Source organism: Cynoglossus semilaevis, unplaced genomic scaffold (assembly GCF_000523025.1).
Source record: "Cynoglossus semilaevis isolate Cse_v1.0 unplaced genomic scaffold, Cse_v1.0 C18902656, whole genome shotgun sequence".
NCBI lineage: Eukaryota > Metazoa > Chordata > Actinopteri > Pleuronectiformes > Cynoglossidae > Cynoglossus > Cynoglossus semilaevis.
In genome coordinates, this window is record NW_007591325.1 from 1 (window position 1) to 587 (window position 587).

At 65.1% G+C, this 587-nt stretch overlaps 1 protein-coding gene across 1 annotated transcript; it reads left to right on the forward strand.

Moving 5' to 3' along the window:
• Window positions 1-34: 34 nt before the first annotated feature.
• Window positions 35-583, forward strand: LOC103399610 (neurofilament light polypeptide-like; the record flags this gene model as incomplete). Its single annotated transcript, XM_008338277.3, has 2 exons — window positions 35-367; window positions 455-583. Coding segments are annotated over exons 1-2 (462 nt in total), but the record flags the coding sequence as incomplete, so codon positions are not given.
• Between the last annotated feature and the right edge of the window lie 4 nt (window positions 584-587).

Consider the following 587-nt stretch of genomic DNA (forward strand, 5'->3'; position numbering starts at 1 on the left):
GCGCGACGGCGAGGTCGCCGAGCTGCGGCTCCAGATGCGGTACGCGGACGAGGCGACGGCGGAGACGGAGGTGGCCAAACCGCCGGACCTGTCCGCCGCTCTGAGGGACATCCGGGGCCAGTACGAGAAGGTGGCGCGGGAGAACCTGCAGTCGGCCGAGGAGTGGTTCTGCGACAAGATGGCGGCGGTCGGCGTCGGCGTTCCTCCTCGCGGCAAGGAGAGCGCCAAAGACGAGGCCGGCGAATGCCGCCGACTCCTCAGCTCCAGGAGCGCGGAGATCGACGCCTGCCGGGAGATGAACCAAGCTCTGGAGTCGCAGCTGCAGGACGTGGAGGAGAGGCAGAGCGCCGAGATCGCCGCCCTGCAGGTGAGCACGGACGGTAACAGACGAGGGGGTCGGCGGAGGAACCCGTCAATCTCTAACGATGTTTCCTCTTCTTTTTCGTCGTCGCAGGACACCATCAACCAGTTGGAGAACGAGCTGACGGCCAACAAGGACGACATGGCGCGCTACCTGAGGGACTACCAGGACCTCCTGAACGTCAAGATGGCCTTGGATATCGAGATCGCCGCCTACAGGTCGGTAT